The sequence below is a fragment of the Nomia melanderi genome, chromosome 6, assembly GCF_051020985.1.
Source record: "Nomia melanderi isolate GNS246 chromosome 6, iyNomMela1, whole genome shotgun sequence".
Classification (NCBI taxonomy): Eukaryota; Metazoa; Arthropoda; class Insecta; order Hymenoptera; family Halictidae; genus Nomia; species Nomia melanderi.
Window position 1 is genome coordinate 11,911,288 of NC_135004.1, and position 16,929 is coordinate 11,928,216.

Genomic DNA, 16,929 nt, shown 5'->3' on the forward strand with positions numbered 1-16,929 from the left:
ATGCATATCACATTCGGGAACAGCTTCGATGTAAAAATTACTCTACCGTAGGAAAATATAATATTGGAAAAAAGTGGCACATCGACCGTAAATATTTTATCGTGTTAGAAAACATAGTATAAATTTTCAGACTTGCACAGGCCATGTGAAAAACTTTATCAATTCATAATGTCCTTGTTATTTTAAGTCACGGTAAAAACATTATTTATAAAAGTTTCAAAATAAACTTGAAAATCCCTGTTTTCTCAAATTGAATGTCTATTTTTCTTTCGCAGTATTTAGTGGGAATATAATTATAATAATCTCTGTTTTAATATAACAGTTTTGGAAGTATTCAATTTTTAATATAATTCAATAATTAAAGTTAAGGATGAGCGAGGTGCTCTTAGAATTTTATTTACATCTTCATCGCCTATGAAATTATTGCAGGCCATTTCCACTCAGTAATTATAAAACTTTTGCAAATAATATTTCTTGTCACTGTTTCCAACTTTAATTAATAACTAAACAGTTACAATAAGTAACTGAAAAATATTGTTGGTCAAACACAAAATTTTGAAACGAAACAATTCATATGTAAATGCTCGAAGCTATTAAAATCTCAAAATGGCCAAATCATTCCAAGCGAACAAAATTATCGAATTATTCCTCATGTTCAAGATAAATTTTCAGAACAATCAATATCCATTATTGGCACCAGAGTTTCCTCGAGTCATGGGATAACGTAATTAACGTTAACTATGACCTAATGGTCAATTATTGCCAATCCATGGTATCCCATGATGCGCTGAATGTTCCCACAGCTGCAGTCACAAGGAAGATGTAATTTAGGAAAAAGAGAAGAGTAGAGAGAGAAGATGCAGGACTATCTTAGCCCAGCAGTGAAAGTGTTTTGAGCTCGAATCACGTGCTTCAGTTTCCTCAGGTATATCACCAGGTGAACTCTTACCGGGGGGTTCAGTATCGTCTTCACCATCCTTCAACTTCCTGACACGGTTGCCATGAGTTAATGTTAAATATTAAAAGAAAAAGAAAATAAAATAAACACGTCTGCACTGAATAATTAATATCTACGTGTATCCATCACTGAACCGTATAATTAAGACATTTATATTCGTTTTTTTTTATTTTTGACAATCAGTTTCGTGGTTTGTGTTGATCGTGCTGCACTTATAAAAAAATGAAATAAACCAGTGAGTGAGTTTTCAGGAGTTCAATGATATCTTCTACTACCGGTTTGTATTTATTGTTAGTTCTTTTTATATTATTCACTTTTTCCGAGGAAAATGAAATGGTGGATTTCGTGGGGAAGGTTAGTATACTGTGTAATAATATTAAGTAAATTTACTTTCTAATTGTTAGAAATATTCAAAACGCGCGCCAATATTTACAACTGCAGAACATTCGTTATTTGTTTTATAATCGATGATATTGTTTTGGTTAACATCGATTTATGTCTAGCTCTCTGAACTGATTGAAATGAAATTTATCTGTTTGACAGAGTTGCTTCTTTTAATATGATTTGTTAAATAATCATTGAGTTATAACAATTAAATAACTCAATAAAGTTTATTTATGAAAATACTTCATTTTATCACTAGTGCATAAATGAAAGATTTTGTTATTTTAATAGGATATAATGGATGTATAAGAAAGTATTCTATATGCTTAACAATTATTACATATTATACGAATATAAAAATATATGAGATAAAAACTCTCAGACTCTGAATTTGCAAAATGTGGAGAAAATAACTGTAATTATAAAATTTATAAACTTTTGAATACCGACCAGTTGTTTATTTTTTTTATTTTATTACATTCACAATATTTTTCTATGCAAATTAAAATTTGCAAAGTATGCAAAGTATCATATTATCCAATACATTTTTACATTCTTTGTTTATTATAATATGAAATAGACGGTTCTTGTAAATTTTCATTTATTTTGACGACTTCGATTGTTGAGAACTTGTATTTTCTTATTAATTACATAAACACTGTTTGTCCATGTTGAAATATTTATAAATATTATAAGTTTCATTTGTATCTCGAAATTCGGTTCATCAGGGAAAGGCGTTTGACAGGAGAAAAACATTTTTAATATTTAAATTTTACAAATGAAAATGTACAAAAATCGTATATTAAATGACAAAGATTAGAAAAGATGAAAATTTATTGAATTTTAAGATTTTTGAAACGTCAAGTCTTTAAGCATGTAATATTGTCAGTGCGTGCCTAATAGTCGCGTCTCGAATGCTTAACATCTTCACCGGCTCAGTTGGGAAGTAAAAGGCATCCTTTCCTCGCGTTCCTGGTTCCGGGCGATTAGTTATTACTTTCCGCTTATATAAAGCTTTCCTTTGACCGGGAACCCAGCAATTTTCTTCTTATTTTCTTCACATTTTTTATCATTTGAACATCGTCTTAGTACCTCTCAAGAAGAAATATAACGCTGCAGAAACTCTACCACAAATTAATTTACCGCGTTTTAATTAAAAAATGAAACTGAGTAAACATGCGTACACAACCGTCTACATCACACCATATTAAATAAACTTGTTTTAAAAAAGAAAAAAGAAAGAAGCGTATCTTAGAAGAACAATAGCCTCATGCTTTACTATCTTTTTCCTTGTCAGTCTACTTGCATTAAAAGAAAGAAAGACAAAAACTATTTTACTTTATATATTTTTACAAATCAAACAATTTTCTATTTCTTCTATTTTTCTTCATCAAACTTTTAATTCATCGTTTTTAAATAATAGAAGACTTTTCAAATTAAGTAAATTTTTCTTCTATTCTACCCTCCGTTATAGTTTCGTTAGAAAATTTCTGTGCTTGGTCGAGTCAAACGTCGTTCTCCGACCCAATAGGAGTTATGTTACGAAACTTATCTTTGCGAACTGTTACCACACGATATTGGGTATCATTGGTCGTATTGAATCAGGGGGAAGATTCGTATTAACTCGCGCAAAGTAAATGGAACGGAGTCTCGCCTACCACAGCGAGGGAATTGCGACAGGTTCGCTCGAAGGATGTAATTAGAACAAGGCTGTGGGACTGCACGAAACGAGTATTCCAATAACAAATACCGGATGCGGGGATGTTTCTTACCCTTCTGATCGACAGTTAAATCCAGTTAATTAGTTAAATCAGTTCGTTGACCCAGGACAAGAGAAAGCTTAGTCGGCTGATTGCTTCGGGATGTTTCAGAAATTAATTTAAGGCTGTTTAACCCCGTTACGTTCTCAGATAAGAATTTCCTGCATTCCTGACACTATTTGCCAACTTTGTAGTTGAACGTGTGAAAATTTTCATCAATGGGTTACATTGACTTACAAACCATACAAGTAGAGTTGTTTGAGCATCGTTTTTGTATTGACACCGGAAAAAGTTCGCGTAGGTTTTTCAATCAAAATTTAAACACAGAGGTTAAAATGATTTTATTTTATACCAACGATATAAATATAACTTGCTGTGAATAACTTTATTCATTAAACTAATGAAATATTGATTGAAATCGGATCTGAAAGAAGCGAGGAAAGTATTTAATGAACTGTAAATATCCCCGACTTAAAACTTACTAAATAACTAAAAAAAATAAACAAAATAAATGATCGGTGAAGAAAACAAACAGTTGGCTAAGTGTTAAGACTTTAAATCCCAGTTTTAGCTAACTCATTCTATGCGTTTATTTACCATTGTGGTTTTTTTAATATAGTAAATGTTTTTTTTAAATATTGGGTTGATGTAAAAGTTTAAACTTAAAAGTCTAAATTAAAACTAAGTAAGAGGAAAGAAGTGTCCCTTACACGCGTCGTAACAATTTAAAAACAGATGTTATTTATAACAAAAATCTATTTCTTAGCCACGTACAAGAAACGTCAAGATTTTTACATCTACCCAATATATTCCTGCTTATGTATGTATTTTAGAAAGACGAATGAATAGGAGGAATGTTTCGAAAGACGTTGGTATAGACGATCAGCAGAACTGTAGTTATAATGAAGACATTTGAAACCGGATGTTGGTCCTGTCTAGCATTGATTGCTGTATTACTCATAGCACACGTCGACTCAGCAAAGGTGAAACACAAGACCAAACTCGCAACATAATAATTAAGAACGCCATAAAACATACCCATATAATCAGTATTAAAATTAATTACAACGATGAACGTTCGCGTATGCTAAAATCCATACGAGCTAATTCACAATTTCTTATTCAGCAATCTTGCAGATCAATAATAAAATAAAAATTTCGCTAATTTTAATTACACATTTTATTTCAGCTCCCTGTGCAAGCGTAATAAACACATATACGAAAAATCCATAATTAAACATCTATTTGCTATGCAACATACGCTCGTTAAAATATCTTTTCAAATTGTATTTCAATCACGATGCTTAAAATGTAACGATGAAATACGCATATGAAAACGAATTGTACAGTGTGCATGTTTATATTGTTCGAATATTTTCCGTCTTTTAAACGTTTTTTCCAGCAAAAGCGACAAATATTCAGGGAACAAGTGTTACCAGCGTTAGGTGGTAAAATTCCAGAGGAAGCTTTCAGGACCGATCGTTTGGCGTTAAATCGGTTGAACAAAGAAGGCATCACCGTGCCTGACGGCGTGTTCTTAGATGCCCGACATGTACATAAACATACGCAACATGTTCAGACAGTGCCAGAAGCAATAAAGGTGTGCATTGATAACTGGCGTACCTCGATATATTTCGATACATGAACAATTAACCCTTTGGCCACGGCAGATTTTGATATGTAGCACATGTGACGTATGGCAGAAGGTCAATTGCGTATTAAAATGATCGAAACACTGAATTAAACTATAGTAACCCTTTCGTCTTTGAATATGTACTTTGTTTAATATGAATTTTGTGAAAAAATCTTACGGTTGCACATTAATCAACCGAAACACGTGTACAGCTACGAGTTTCCTAGATTTCTGATAATTTAAGATTACGTGTACCATTCGGGGCAACAGGGTTAAACCAATATAAAATAATCACGTTCATATAATATATAACTAACGGAAGATGTAATTATGAATTAGGATTCACTTACGTCTGATTCAAAGCGCCTTCAGGCGCCAACAGTTGCCGAAGGGTTAAAGTGTATTTAATATTTCACAAGATTTTCTGCATAATGATAAGTTCATTTACAAATCCTCGATGAATCATCTTTAACTTGACCTATGATTTCTTTCGGAACTGTGATCGATCTAACAACGTTGTTATTAACCCTTTGATCTCTGTAGGCTCCAATATTGCACCAGTTATAATATTAAATATTTTAATGAACCTTAAGAAAACTACCCTAAAATTATTCGCTTTTTGACACATCCAAATTTTGTACTAACAAGGAAAGTAAAAGATCGAAGAAATGTTATAGCATTTGTAATCTTCGCCAGGAATACAATAAAAATTAGTTGCAGTTGCTGATAGATTACAAAACAACCTGGAGTGCTAATAATTCATTGAAAATAAGAGAGAAGTTCAGTCTCATTCTATTGATTTCGTCAACGTACAGCCATTGATAACAGAGAAATAATATATAATTTGCATTCAAACAAATCGAATAATATTTGTTTGTTACATTCTATTTGAAATCTTCACGAGTCTGACACGATATCGTAGAGCAAGGGGTTACATTGAAATTGAAGTTACAGCAAACTGAAAATGTTACGACTGCAATTTAAAATTTAAATTGAATATAATTCATGGAACGACCGAACACCTACATTGTGCTTATCTGCCTCAACCTAATATTACCATTTCATTGCACATTTTTTCAAGGTATATCTGACACCGGACGGTCGATACGTGCCGCCAGAAGGGCAATTCCAGTACAACCAGGCTAAAACGATCGACACGACATACGTTATCCGTGCCCCTCACACGCAGACCAACAGCCGTAAACTCTCGAGCAACTTCGCCAGCAATAAACATCGAAATTTCCAGAAATCACAAAGTTACTCGAACTACAAGCAAATCGCTCCCATTATAGTACCAGCGTCGCCTGGAATTTATACACCCATCGTGACACCTTTGGTGCTACCTGGTAACACTGATTTGCTGGACGAAACTTATTTACCAGCTTGGAACGTTCGATACGATTGGGAGGCTGTCTACCAGCCGCTGGATGATTATTTCGTCAACAACATTGCACTGTTCAATTCCCATCAGGTACGTTCCTTATTCGAATCTTGCATGTTTCTTGCGACCCTTGTGTGTTACATAAATACATTATCTAGCAATACACTATGAATATGCTCTATATACTGTTAACACTTAGGCGACCACCTAAAAAGAACTATGACTACAATCTCCTCCATTATCTTCAATTGAACTCATTCAGTGAATTCGGTTAGAAACTGGGTTTTGTAAAAACAAGAACCGTATTTCATGAATTGCAAATAATCCCACTTCAAGACTTACTAAATAACAAAAGAAAAGATATACAGAATAAAAGGCAATACGTTGCTAAGTGAAAAGTGGGAGATCTCCCCATTCGGTTGGCTAAGTATTAACATTATACTATTGCTATTTAAATATTATTAGACGGTATAAACATATTATATATAGTATAAAAATGCGTGAATATGCTATAAATATAAATTAGTTATTTAACATACCGACGCCAAGTTAACTATTCTCTGAATAAGAAGCTTTTTTTTATTTTATTGGAATAAAAATTTGTCGTTCGAGAGAAACAGCAGTGTGTTCCTTTTAAATGTACTTTAATCTTTTATAAAAGTGGAATTTTATTTTTGGGAAACAGTCATAAATATCATGACTAGACTGTGGAAGTTTATGCAAATCCTGTGTGTTGAAGTATGCAAGATATATGCAAATTTATTGCATAATTTATAGGAAATAATGGTCCTGAATGAGTATTAATTACATTAGTAACAAATACATTAGGTCGAATGGAATTTGACATGTAGAATAACTATTACTGCTTGTAATTTGCATCACACTATGTAACAATAATTTTTTCTACATTTTTATTTATTTAATAGAATATTTTCTATGTTTTCAACAATCATAAAGATAGACATTTTAGAAAAAAATACAGATAAAAATTGAGGAACTAATTAATCGGAGAATATAGAAATGATGTAAAGCTAAATGGGCAAAAGTAAATGCAGAATTTGAAACCGAGTTTAAAAACCGGTCATGACCGGTCGCGGCCGTTTACTGTTAATGACATCATAGCAACGGTAATCAACAGCGTCACACATATTAGGTCTACTAAAAGATTCTGTTTGTTTTTCAATAAAAGAAAATAATATATATTTTCAATAAAAGAAAATAATATATTTTCAATAAAATTATTAATATTTATTGAAGAATATAATTTCCATCTTTACCAATGGCCTCTTCCCAACGAAATGGTAATTTGTGGATTCCATTTCTGTAGAATGAGTCATCTTCGGAATCTCGAGATGACATTATGAAACAGAACCTTCCGGCAGGCCTAATATGTGACACGTGGTCGAACATAATAAACAACCAAAGAATATTTAATCGAACCGAGACCGGTCCAACATCTGACCAACACTGTATATCTAATCTTCGATTTACACGGCACATTTTTACACGAATCTCCTTTTTGTAGGATAACTATTAACTATTTACGCGGTAGTGTTTATGCGTGATCTTAATTTACTCGATCTGAATTAATACTGACTAATTTTCTGAATTGTCATTATTATTATTTCTTTCGTGTACTTATGTGAAATCAATATTTTTCATATCATTACCATTAATATCATTATTATTTCCAACATCAAATTATCATTCTCAATATTATTTCCAAGATTAATATTACTATTATCAATATTATTTCCAACATCAAATTATTACTATCAATATTATTTCCAACATCAAATTATTACTATCAATATTATTTCCAACATCAATATTATTACTATCAATATTATTTCCAACATCAAATTATTACTATCAATATTATTTCCAACATCAATATTATTACTATCAATATTATTTCCAACATCAATATTACTATTATCAATATTATTTCCAACATTAATATTACTATTATCAATATTATTTCCAACATCAATATTATCATTATCAATATTAAATCAATATTACTTCCAATACTTATACCACCTTCTCTCATATCTCGTTTTCTCTCATACAGACTCCATTTACACAAATTCCCATAAACCGAATCGACGTAAAACAGATTTTCGCGTAAATGTAGGGTCAGGTATACATTGAACCTCGTCTTTCCTAACTACCTCCGAGTAGAAGACCACAGACTGGCCAAGAAAAACGCGTGTCGACACACGAGACGCTAGTTTACCCGGTTCGTTTATGTAGACCGCAATTTTCTAGGATTACCGACTGTGAGAAGAGGTAGACCGTCCAGTCGTCCTGTTCTCAGGACACGGTTAAAAGTGTGGCTATGCACATACATACACGGGAACGCGCCGCACTCGCACCTGCACATTCGCGGTATGCAAATCGCACGCGAAACTCGCCGCTACGCCTTTTCCTTTCTTCGCGGAATTCATCTGGAGAACCTCGCGAGCATCTGTCGCGGCGTTAACCGTTGCATCACTTCGCGCACTCCCGTTGATACGTCCAGCAGATTGTATGCATGCCAGCCCTATCTGGCAAATTTAATCGGACGAATAGCTTCCCCGGTTTTATTCGTTGCTCATGCGAACTCAGACCGCTTTCACACGGTGTACAATTGATGGGCACTGAGTTGAAACCTTCGAGGACGGATTTAGGCATTTTAAGAACATCAAACTTTCATGTTCGAGATGTACAGTTAGCAACAGCTTGCATAGGCGCTGCAGCCCAAATTTCTGCTTGATATTATCGGTAACATTTAATACGAGTTCTTCTTTCTTTAATTCTTTCCTTATACTTAAAGAAAAATTATGCTTAAGGATTATACATTGTACAATACTTTCTTTATACTTGTACAATATACAATCCTTAAGCTTAATGTTAATAGCCATCCCCCAATTTATGAAAAAGATAGAAATATTGTAAAACAAAGGCTAACAATTTTCTGGAGCAGAATTTACACTAATTTTAGCTACTATTATAGCTAATTATCAACATAAAATTAACTCGTTCTCTACCAGGGTCCCCTGGGAAAAACGTCCACCATAGTCCAGGATTTTTTTCGGGATTATATGATTATTGATTATATACAATTGGAATACACTTTATATACATATATTCAGAACATTCTAAAAAATTAGAATAAATATTATCTCAAACCAAGCACATTTATCTAGCTGAATATCACCGCATTAGGTAGCATTATGCGTAACATAGGAATGTTTTCAAATACTCATCGTTTAATTGAGTGAACTATAGTAATGTAAACGGTTGAAGGTCACCGGTGACCTCCATGGCGTTCTACGCGTTGAGAAAATACTTCGTTTCATCGTAACGCTTCGAAGATATCAATAATCACGAAATAAGAAAATAAAACCGTCACTTTGACGGGCGCGGTAGTTCCAGTGTTGAACGAAAGACGATTAATCGAGAGAAAAACAAAAGAGATACATTTCATTCTCGAGCGTCTATCTCACACGCGTATCGTGCGTCCGCGGTTCGCGATACGTCCATCGTCGTGTGAAAGCGGCCTTACAGAGGCCGCGTTCCTTTATCTTTGCTCAGATTTCCGCTGGCATTGCGATCACGCAACATCGTTAAAAACGATTTTCTACGGTAATAATAAATTTTCTGTTAAGCCCTTTGCACTCGGAAAGCGACTCTCAGATTTGATTCGACGCGGTGAAACTATAAAATTTAATATTTAATGTTGAACTTTGTACGATGCTTTGATACGTGGAATATTTGAATAAAATAGCTTTGTTCTTCAATGTACTTGTGATTTACCTTCGAGTTATTTTCAAGAAATATCGTCTTTATCTCGTCATCAAGTGTTAAAATATTTCCAGTGAAAAACTGCAGAGTGCAAAGGGTTAAATCATCCCTTAAAAAATTTTGAAAAATTTTATTTTACGATTTTATAAACGTGAAAGAACAATGCATCTTTTGTTTAAACTTTTTTTCGCTACCTCTTACCGTTCTCATGGTAATCCACGGGAAAGAAAAATTTGCATCTTTTTCGAGGGGTGGTTTCACCCTTCAAAGTGAAATTCGGTACGAAAAAAATTGCATTGTATTGAGCTTGCTTAGTTCTCCTTTAACATCTTCAATATTGAAGACAATTATGAATTTACAAACTATGTCCGTGTTAATCACAAGCTATGCAAGCAGTCTTTAAAGCGAATGACACTCCCATCGCCTAGCTAACAATTATTTTGCACTACAATACACTATTCAAACGGAAATCATTAAAGTTGCAAGAGGAATTTCGTTTCTAATTGAGCAAGTAGTCTTGCAAGAAATTTGATAGTACATAAGAATATTAAACATTAATCTCCATCGAATTTCGGGAATCTCAAGAATTTTTACTGATCAGCCGTAAAAAATGGTGAAATGTTGTTTATGCACAGATAATAAGCGACTACCAAGGATTCCTAAATAAGTTTCACGAACGATCTTCGAGACACATCCAGCCTTACTCGGCGAAGTCGAATCGTAATAATCATCCATCAATTAGGAAACAAGAAGCAAGAAACACTGGTGCCAATTCGAAAGCAACGTCTTATCAGAATGTACGATTCGATGTCGATAATACAGTTTCTCGTTACACGAATCTCACTAGCATTCCGGAAACTAATTTCGCATGTAATGGCAGAAGGGGTATGATTGCAGACGTTGAAACTTATTGCCAGGTAAGTGTTTCTGCTCGTGATCATACAGGGTGACGCATTTAACCCGTTGCCCTACAATATCGTGTCAGACTCGTGAAGATTTCAAAGAGAATTTAACAAACATAAATATTATTCAATTTGTTTGAAAGCAAATTGCATATTATTCCTCTGTTGTCAATGATTATTAGAACACACGTTGACATAGAATAAAATTGGAATTTTCTCTTAGTTTCAATAAATCATTAATAACAAAGTAATCATGGGGCAAGAGGTTAGCCAAAACTCATTTGACCCAGTTAGACAAAATTGAAATATATTACAACTTGAAAGTTATTATTACAATTCCCTATAGATTCATCATTTTTCTGTTTAGGTTTTCTATGACTGCTCTAGTTGGTCGAGGACTGCTACACTTTGCCCTGCAGGCACTGCATTCAGCGAAACGAAGAAGCGTTGCGAATGGTGGAGTACGGTACAATGTAAACGAGAAAATCAATAAATTATATCTTAAACTCTATTCAAGCTGATAAGATGTGTAACAATAGATAGATTAATATACTTACGTTGTGTGACCACTCTGATCTAAGTAATAAATTTACGCAAAGATTGTAACATAAAAGATGTCTGGAACAGTAAAGGAAGTTTAGATTTCCTAAATTCTGTAGTTATTTCAACTATTAATGTCAATGCTGATGGAAATTTTAAATTATCCTTATTTCGCAAAAGAATTTCGTAAAACGAGATACATAGTTTGATAAACGTAAATATTCGAGTACATTTTGTTTAAAAATGGTAAGAGGTATACTAAAAAATACCCTTGTTATTCAAGTGTCATAAGAAAAATGATAAAATGATATAAAGTGGTATTAGCAACAGTAGCAAATTAATCTTACAATTTTTCGATTTTCCTTCTATCACTTCCTACACTGTATATATTTTTTAATTCAAATCAACTAGATTATATGTGTTATAAATATTTAACAGTTTAAACAGTAATCCCACAGGACTATTAAATTTCAATGACTTCGTTATATAAGTATGTACATTGAGAGAGGAAATTGTTCCACTTAAATAATAAGGATATTTAGTTACATGAATTTCAGAACAGAAGCATAACTTGGATTTACATAATTTATTCCCAACGTTTCGTATTTACCATATAAAAAAGTTACTTACTAAATTTCGTATGAATTTTCTTTTATACCGTTACTCGAGTGTTTGCCATGACAGATGTGATTTTATTTTATACTTTCATAACAATCCTTTTATTAACCATAAAAATCTGTATATACATAATGGTTAACATATAAATACAATTGCTTTTCGTTTGCATGCAGTAGAAAGTTCATTCAGAGTTCAAGTGTGTATTACATTGAGCAAAAATTGGTATATAATATAGTGAGATGATGTATCGAAATAATATTACTGAATAAGTGATATAACGTATACATGGATTTGATTATAGAAATATTATTGTTTCGATAAGGTCAATGAAAATTTTTACGAGATTCTAAAATTATGTTCACAGAAAAATTTACCACTCTGAGCTTTACGATGAGGATTTAATATTTCTTAGTCAATTCTATTTGGTATAATTATCTTTAATATTAAGAAATTATGGAGTTCAACGGAACTAAAAATATGACGAACATATTCCATCGAAATGGTTGTTTGAACTGCTGATACATGAAAAATGTCCCAAATATATGGACCACAAAATTCAATAAAAATTCGTAGTTTCTGGAATATTGACAGTTGATAATTGAAGCTTCTGTTTTCGAAGTACGCTGTTTAAATCTCGAACAGTATTTAACATGTTTTTTCGATTTTCGAAATATTGTGATAAGGAAGACATATTAGTACAATCACTTTAACGATGAATAAGGTTAAAGTTATATAATTTTGTTTGCACATATAAAGATCATTCATTAAACAACCATTAAGCAAAGAGAAAATACGTAAACTATCCAATGCTTTATTAACTTCTTAATTAAGTTTGAATAACGTGGTTTGGATTTTGAACTTTATATGTTTAACTGTCAATATTTTTGCCCGGTGATTTTCCCGGTGTTCTCATACTTTTAGAACAATCCACAAAGTAGCAATTCAGATAAGTAGCAATTCAGTAGTTCGTGTCAAAATAGGTTTGATATTTTGCAACACCAGGTTTACGGACTTTAAACCACAACGATCCTCATGTGCTTTGGCAGCGCCTCCTTTTTTTGTTTTGGCAAGTAAGGATTCTTGTCCGGATCTAAGTTTATGCTGAAATGAATAAAACAAAAGTAAGAAATCGTAATCGATGTTACAACCATTTGACAACAAATTTTTTTCCGAATAAAAAAGCTTTTTAAGAGTATATATTTATAAATATATAAATATATAGATAAATAGATAAATAGATAAATAGATGTTTTACGTCATTCTTATATTGCTTCCTGACACTCAAACTAATCATCTTTAAATATTCTATTACTTATTGAAAAATCATGCATTTAATTTTTAATAATAAGAGCATACTTGTACAACGATGGAGCGTCAGCACAGTTTACGTTATACCACCAATCACAAGCAAATTCTCGTTGATTGAAGAGAGTTCCGTTCGTGCATAGGAAAGATGCACCTTGATGACCTTCACGGCCATCATGACAAATGTGATAGGCCTGCAACGTTCGGGTACATTATTCATTTCTTTCGTTTTCGACTAAGACAGAGACACAGACATTCTCACATTGTTCAATAAATAAATTCAAATTAAATTAATATATTAAGGACACCGGAAATATATATTATTTGCAGTCTCAATCAAAAGTTTCATTTATTACATATTTAAAATTGATATTTAAAAATTTATATGAAATAATACAACTTAATAAATGATTTAATATATGATTTGATAAATAAATAAACTTGATAACAAATAAAAGAATTAACTTGATAATTATTCAATATCTATTAAAATCATTCTCACGACGAACCGTCGAAATTGCTTCAAACATTTTCGTGAATATCATATAACATCAGTTCACATTTTTCAACAAAATAATATACATGAATTTCTGTCAATAAAATTTTAATCTGTACATATCAATTTATACAATAAACTTCTATCGACGTTCGATTCGTTCCCAACGGAAGAACTTTCTAGAAAAACGAATATTCAGACACGCTTCCAAGCGTTTTTATCCATCTTGTACTGTCAATGCGATCAATTAAGATCTCTCCTGCGTTAGAACAGAAGGAAGTCGATAAATTTTAATCAATGCCAGCCGTTTCCGACTCGGAGACTGAACTTCCAATGAATTTACACGGGAAAGCTATCCGATCCGCGGCGAGAAGTAGACGTTCAGGCCCTCGATTTGTTATTTTGTTTGAAACAATCTCTTCTTCAACCCTTGCCAGGGCTTACATAAATAATTAATGAAACGAATTAGAACCAAGCAGATTACCTGACAACCGGTTTCCACGTTCGCGTACATTCCCGGCGCGAATGGAACGTGCGCACAGGAAAAACTTGTCGGCGGTACGGTGTGATACAAAGGAAAGTCTACGCCGGGTATACCCGGAATTTTGCTAAAGTCTTGCTGGTTTTTCGGTTTCTCTAAGGCCTTCACGACTATCGGTCGATCGAATTTTGTGGGCGGTTGATAGCTTCGATAGTCGTTGTAACCATAATCGTCGACCACTATACGATACTAAAGAAATGAAAACCAAGTTTTGAAATTTTAAATAGAAATGTTTACTAATGCTGTAAGATTTGTCGATGTTTCTTGGGATGATTTCATATTAGGTGAAACATGAAGTGTTAATATTGTGTAATTTAATTACGTGTATTATTGAACAAGACAAATGGAGAAATCTGAATATAAATATAAGTGAATATTGTGGAAAATATTGAAAGCATATTGTACAGGGTGTCATATTTCAGCTTAAAAAATATTCGAGATAGAAAATTTGGAAATATTGTATTGTATTTCAAGAAGATATTCATACAATATTCGTAAATATAAAATACTGTAATATTGTAATATAATATTACAATTGTAACATTTGTAAATGTTTGTAAAATATTTCAGAAATACCCGAAATAGAAAACACGGAAATATTATAATGTACTTCAAGAAAATATTTGTCAAGATGCCAGACTTAAATAATGTTCATAATTAAATTGAAACCATTTGGTTTTGAAATGATCAAAATAAAATAACTTAATCCCCTCAAAGAGATAATACCTTCCTTTTGTACTTTGTTTATAGATTATCTACAATATTTTGACACGTTTAAAATCTAGAATGAAACGTATTATCTAGAATATGAACTTTCGATACTTAGGGGTACTGTAATATTTGCATATGTACATTACCTGAACCGAGATATTTCGCATATTTAACATCGAATTGATTCAACTTCAATGTTATATCTCGGCTAACGGATAGAAAGGAAGTGAATGTACGATACAAAGTCGTTTCCAGTAATTCACATATCAAACGATCGGAATATACGTACAATGAATTAATTCGATCGTTAAAGTTAATCATTATACTAAATTTGTACTCATTATCACCGTACATTATCCTAAGAAACGATGAAAATGAATTTTAAAGTGTATCTTTAACTACCTTGTTGCAATTATATTAATTCATTCTCGTAGTACCAATAATTGTAATTTCCTAAGGAACAACTGATCTCAAGACATCGTATTACTACAGTCACAAAATTTTATCACGCAATCTCAATTATTCCGAAAAACAAGGAAATGTGATGAACTTGTTTATTCTCTTTTCTAAGAAGCTCGAAACATATCAAAATGAAAGAAACAATAACGATATCAAAGCATCGATACCATCGTATAATCTCATTCCACTGAATAACAGTTTCAACGACTCGCAATGTTAAAATACGTCGTAATTGTAAGCGTAACCTGGAAAAACGTTTAAATAAATTCTAACGGTAAGCGTAATTTGATAGAAATATCAATACAAATCAAAATTCTAAGTGTAATTTGAAAAGAACATTCAAATAAATCGTAATCGCAAGCGTAATTCGAAAGAAACATTCAAATAAATCAATGTTCCAAGTGTAATTTGAAAAGAGTATTGAAATAAATCGTAATCGAAAGCGTGATTCGGGAAAACGCATTCGAATAAATCGCGTCGAATAAATGACCGACAATGCACAAGTCGAAGTCAGAATACCAAGGTAATAATTGAATGAAGTACGTAACGGTGTTATTTAGAATTACGCGGAGAAGCTATGTAGTTATCTAGCGCGGTTTCGTTACCTGAAGAGGCGTTGTGTACGCTATCGCCAAGAAGATGGTCATCAGCAGTATAGCAAAGTTGCAACAGTTCCCCGACATGTCTGCACTGTAGGTAATAATAAACGAAACTAGACCAGTTTTCAATGCGCAGCCAGGTTTCAACTCTCCGGCTGTTCAAAAGATTATGTCACAGCGTGAGAGAGAAAGTTGTACCGGGCCGACATAAGTCGAGCAAGGACTATTCCGAATCGATGTGTACGGGGTTTAATTGCACCGTGGAACACTTTCTTACATAACGGCGCGAATCTGTTGTCGGTGAGTTTTTCCTACCTTTTTTCGGTGAATGCCAATGTTAATCCGTTATCGAACGAAAACGCTGCGGAAAAAGACTCGGGAACGCCTTCGGCTGCTTGTATCGGCGGCCATGATGTCGGAGCACGTATAGATTTGTTAGAGAAGAAGTATATCGTTTCTCCCGTGAAATTGAAGACAATCGAACGTTTTTAGCACTTTTTCCTGTAATATCGTGTCACACTGGTGATACAAGTTTATACAATACAAGGAAATACATAAAATGTCTAGAGTATGATGCTTTTTCAACAATAGAACCACCGAGCAGTTAAATTGAAGTTTTCAAATTTTTGTATAGACTCTAAGACCACAGCTGTTGAGATTTCAATTGAATCATTCAACTCGCGTGTTACTAAGTCGATTTCTTCAGTAATTTCGCTAAGCATCTGCTATCTTTTCAATAACTGTAAAAGAATAATTGACGAGTGGGTAATTTTAACCCAGTCGGTAGTTGTAGTGTTAAATATTTCTTAGGGAAAGTTATTTGTGATTTTTATTCCATTTTTCTAATTGTGTT

The 16,929-nt window shown here is 32.8% G+C and overlaps 2 protein-coding genes across 4 annotated transcripts; one reads left to right on the forward strand and one right to left on the reverse strand.

Moving 5' to 3' along the window:
- Nucleotides 1–930: 930 nt before the first annotated feature.
- LOC116427968 (uncharacterized) lies at nt 931–11,318 on the forward strand. 3 transcript variants are annotated; one of them, XM_031978955.2, is made up of 6 exons: nt 931–1,312; nt 3,936–4,085; nt 4,505–4,702; nt 5,817–6,206; nt 10,541–10,822; nt 11,175–11,318. In XM_031978955.2, exons 2-6 carry the CDS (start codon nt 4,005–4,007, stop codon nt 11,298–11,300), a joined length of 1,077 nt encoding a protein of 358 aa, XP_031834815.2. In that variant the 5' UTR covers nt 931–1,312; nt 3,936–4,004; the 3' UTR covers nt 11,301–11,318. The 3 variants fall into 3 exon arrangements, with proteins under 3 accessions (XP_031834815.2, XP_031834813.2, XP_031834812.2); XM_031978953.2 differs by having other exon boundaries at nt 931–1,248; XM_031978952.2 differs by having other exon boundaries at nt 931–1,235.
- A 693-nt stretch (nt 11,319–12,011) lies between these two features.
- LOC116427969 (uncharacterized) lies at nt 12,012–16,471 on the reverse strand. The gene is made up of 5 exons (XM_031978956.2): nt 16,392–16,471; nt 16,083–16,167; nt 14,251–14,496; nt 13,322–13,464; nt 12,012–13,066 (listed from the first exon to the last, which is right to left on the reverse strand). The coding sequence occupies exons 2-5, from the start codon at nt 16,158–16,160 to the stop codon at nt 12,979–12,981; spliced, it is 555 nt and encodes a 184-aa protein (XP_031834816.1). The 5' UTR covers nt 16,161–16,167; nt 16,392–16,471; the 3' UTR covers nt 12,012–12,978.
- Between the last annotated feature and the right edge of the window lie 458 nt (nt 16,472–16,929).

What these genes read in the sequence shown, in the direction of transcription:
- LOC116427968 (XM_031978955.2), top strand. Translation starts at nt 4,005, where the DNA reads ATGAAGACATTTGAAACCGGATGTTGGTCCTGTCTAGCATTGATTGCT. An exon ending in CAGTGCCAGAAGCAATAAAG is followed by an intron (nt 4,703 to 5,816) that starts GTGTGCATTGAT and finishes CATTTTTTCAAG; the next exon opens with GTATATCTGACACCGGACGG. An exon ending in ACGTTGAAACTTATTGCCAG is followed by an intron (nt 10,823 to 11,174) that starts GTAAGTGTTTCT and finishes TTTTCTGTTTAG; the next exon opens with GTTTTCTATGACTGCTCTAG.
- LOC116427969 (XM_031978956.2), bottom strand. Translation starts at nt 16,160, where the DNA reads ATGTCGGGGAACTGTTGCAACTTTGCTATACTGCTGATGACCATCTTC. An exon ending in ACGTGGAAACCGGTTGTCAG is followed by an intron (nt 13,465 to 14,250) that starts GTAATCTGCTTG and finishes CGAACGTTGCAG; the next exon opens with GCCTATCACATTTGTCATGA. An exon ending in GACGCTCCATCGTTGTACAA is followed by an intron (nt 13,067 to 13,321) that starts GTATGCTCTTAT and finishes TATTCATTTCAG; the next exon opens with CATAAACTTAGATCCGGACA.